Raw genomic sequence first — 3,115 nt, forward strand, 5'->3', positions numbered from 1 at the left:
TCGAATAATAATATAAATGAAATGAAATGTTTTTAGCGTTTTTAATGGAAACAATTTAATTTGCTTTAATGAAAAGCTGTCAAAATTAATGTTATTAATGTTACAAAAAAATGTACAAATAGCATTCTATTCATGTTCCAAAAATTGTGGATATAATTCAACAGTGAAGCGCTTCACTTATAGAACCAGACGTCATTTTCACTTTCTTCGTCCGCAAAGCCGTTTTGTCTTCGGTATTCTTAGCTGGACTTAACGGTAGGCCGGTGTATCAATTATAAATCATATGCTTTATAGTTGGTGTTGTTCTTGGATTATAATTGCTGTTTCAATATAAATCTAAATATTTATGCATGCTGCATGCAATAATCTAAGCAGTTTAAATAAGTTTAATACAATTGTATGGCGTAGACGTAGTTATGGAATAATTATATTTATTTGAAGTAGGAATTCGAATAACTATATAATCAGAATGCATTTCTTAACATAATAAATATTTTGTTTGTTATAGAAAATCAATTTATATCATTTATAAGAGAAGATAGATTGGAGGTTATAAATAATCCACTTGCGGAGGCTTCTTCCATATGCGCCAAGAAACGAAAAAAATTATATTTTATTCTATCAACAATTCGATATTCAAGAATAGTTTTCCTAGATCACATCCCTGCAGAAAGTATGTTAAAATTTGTGTCACTGTTTCTCCGAATTAAATCTAAAATCAAAAGCTTGATGCTCATAATAAGAGTTTAGACCAAATAATGAATGAAGTAACTTACGGATTGCATTGACCTGTACGGAACGCCAAATAGATTAATAGAGACTGATTTCTTACGAATGGATGACAAAGGTGAATGGATAACAAAGGTGAATGGATAATATGTATATGAAATTACTATAGAGAGTAGTGCAGAGATAACGGAGGATGAATAAGCCAAGTACACTATACGAGTTATAGCAATTAACTCTCTTAGGACCAAGTCTAGTTCCAAGGCACGGTAGCTTCCAAACCAGATTTCCTTCTTTTCCCTTCATGAAGTAAAAATAAAAAGGCACTACAAACCTGGAATCCAAATAAATTTAGGTGCCTTTCGAATAAAAGTAATTAGAATAACAACTTATTTACGATTTTTTAGTGAGTCAACTAGTAGCTCATCCTCTAGAATGAAGTCCAGATACTCGTGGAAGTGATAGACTAGTTTGTTCACAGACAGCCTTAGCGTCTCCGAGAGCACACTAAGTGTGTGGCATGGCTCTTGTTGACGCCGTTCCAGCAGCTCGAGAAGATCGGCGATCTGCTTTTCCAGCCCGATGAGGGCATAGAAGATCATTGCCAGATCCTGTTGCAGCGAGCCGTGTTTGTCCTCCTTCAATGAGCGTACGCATATAGAGACGAGTCCCGGAATCAGCCAGGCCAATGGCCGGCCCACGCACACCTCGCAGTCCTCCTTATCCGTTCTCATAAGCTGCGTGGCTTCGACAGGTAAGCAGTTGCAAAACCATTGCACCTGCTCCGACAGCTGACAGTTTTGCAGCTGCTGTTGCAGTTTTTCTAATAGAGATAGGAAGGGGGTCTTCTGCGGCTCTGGCGCCTGTTCCTCGCTTTCGCAACGCCTACTCCAATAATTTGGAGCTGGTGCAGGTGGCGCAAGGAGTCGCATGTTGGGATGGCAGCGCGTACTCTGCTGCTTAGGCTTAGGCTGCGTCTGCCTCGCTAGGCATTCGTTCAGCAACTGCGTAAACTGCGTAATGTTGCCCATGAGGGCATTGCTCAACGCCCTCCAGTTTTTGGGCCTTCTCCGCAAGATGCCCCACAGCTGGAATAGTTCACATAGCTCGTAGCCGGGCGCGGTCGCGATCATGTAAAAGTCCCTGGCTGCCTGCAGCCTGAACCCATGCAGCTGGTTATCCACTCTCAGAGCCAGGCACATGGGGAGTCCCCGATCCTGCGTCCGTTGGGACTGCAGTGACGGCAGCTCCTGTTGCTTCTGAAAAGTAAGCGGCAGCTCCTCATGCATCACAGTGCTAAAGATGCATTTGATGGCATTCAGCTTGACAGTGATCAGCGTGACCATGCAGCTGGATAGGCAGAGCAGCTGGCAGCTGGCACTGTGGTCGCCGCTCATGTTGGGCCAGAAGAGGGCGGCGAAGCCAATCGTATAGAGCAGGGATCGGGGTAGAGTACGACCTAGGTCGAAGTGATGGCAGTACAGCCACTGCCACGTGGCAGTCTCCAGTCGTATCAGGGGCAGCGGCCACACCTCCTTGCCGAAGCGCAAGTGCTCAGTCAGAAAGTAGACAAGCCCACACAAGACGCCGTTCTTCCGCAGATAGTGCCCGATGAAGCTGACATCCACATCAGCATTCAGATCGACCATATACTTCAGGTAGAACCAGCTGCTCCAGTAGCCCAGGCTCATCAGAATTGCCAGCAGACAGAGCTTAATCAGCAGCTCCTCCTGCAGGCGCTGTAGCCGCCAGTTGTGGCAGCTGGGCAGCTGCTCGTGCAGGCGGGCCAGCAGCAGGCTGTAGGCGACCATGTGGATGCCCAGCACCTGGATGCGTGCCACTGTGCGAAAGGAAAACAGAATCTGGTCCACCCACTCGAGCAGCCAGTTCGCTGGATTGCTGAGTCCTATTCGCTGGTAGATCACAAAAACTGTCAACAGTTGATACTCGGTCAGGTAGCAGAGCCAGGTGGCGAACAGGTAGCGATTCAGCAATAGTCTAGCCAGCCTCGAATCAGGCGCATTGAGCTCATACGGTAAAATATTGGGCATTCTTTGATTAAACAGCTTTTATAACGCCTAAAATTCGAAGTATATATTGGTTGCCCTGTTAGAAAATATTATGGAAATCATTTGTTATTTTCTAAAGTATTTTCAGTATTGGCGAATGTGATAAATGAAGCCTACTACGCCGGGTCTTGAGCAAGCATACATTGTATATATTTTAAGGGCAAGCTTGTTTAGAATCGGCATGCCTAATGTGGGTCATGTGCGCCGTTGGGTCAATCGTGCCTGGCACTGTGCAGAGACTCTTACTGATCTACATTCAGGTGGACACTCAAATTATTGCCATTTTGCCAATTAACAAACTTCAAAACGCAGAATGATTT

The 3,115-nt window shown here is 44.4% G+C and overlaps 1 protein-coding gene across 2 annotated transcripts; it reads right to left on the reverse strand.

The window, feature by feature from the left end:
* Positions 1 to 405: 405 nt before the first annotated feature.
* LOC6581116 lies at positions 406 to 2,911 on the reverse strand. Of its 2 annotated transcripts, none has more exons than XM_044011375.1 (3): positions 1,124 to 2,911; positions 777 to 1,060; positions 406 to 664 (listed from the first exon to the last, which is right to left on the reverse strand). In XM_044011375.1, exons 1-2 carry the CDS (start codon positions 2,775 to 2,777, stop codon positions 1,053 to 1,055), a joined length of 1,662 nt encoding a protein of 553 aa, XP_043867310.1. In that variant the 5' UTR covers positions 2,778 to 2,911; the 3' UTR covers positions 406 to 664; positions 777 to 1,052. The 2 variants fall into 2 exon arrangements, with proteins under 2 accessions (XP_043867310.1, XP_043867309.1); XM_044011374.1 differs by having other exon boundaries at positions 406 to 712.
* Between the last annotated feature and the right edge of the window lie 204 nt (positions 2,912 to 3,115).

Source organism: Drosophila mojavensis, unplaced genomic scaffold, assembly GCF_018153725.1.
Source record: "Drosophila mojavensis isolate 15081-1352.22 unplaced genomic scaffold, ASM1815372v1 contig_82, whole genome shotgun sequence".
Classification (NCBI taxonomy): domain Eukaryota; kingdom Metazoa; phylum Arthropoda; class Insecta; order Diptera; family Drosophilidae; genus Drosophila; species Drosophila mojavensis.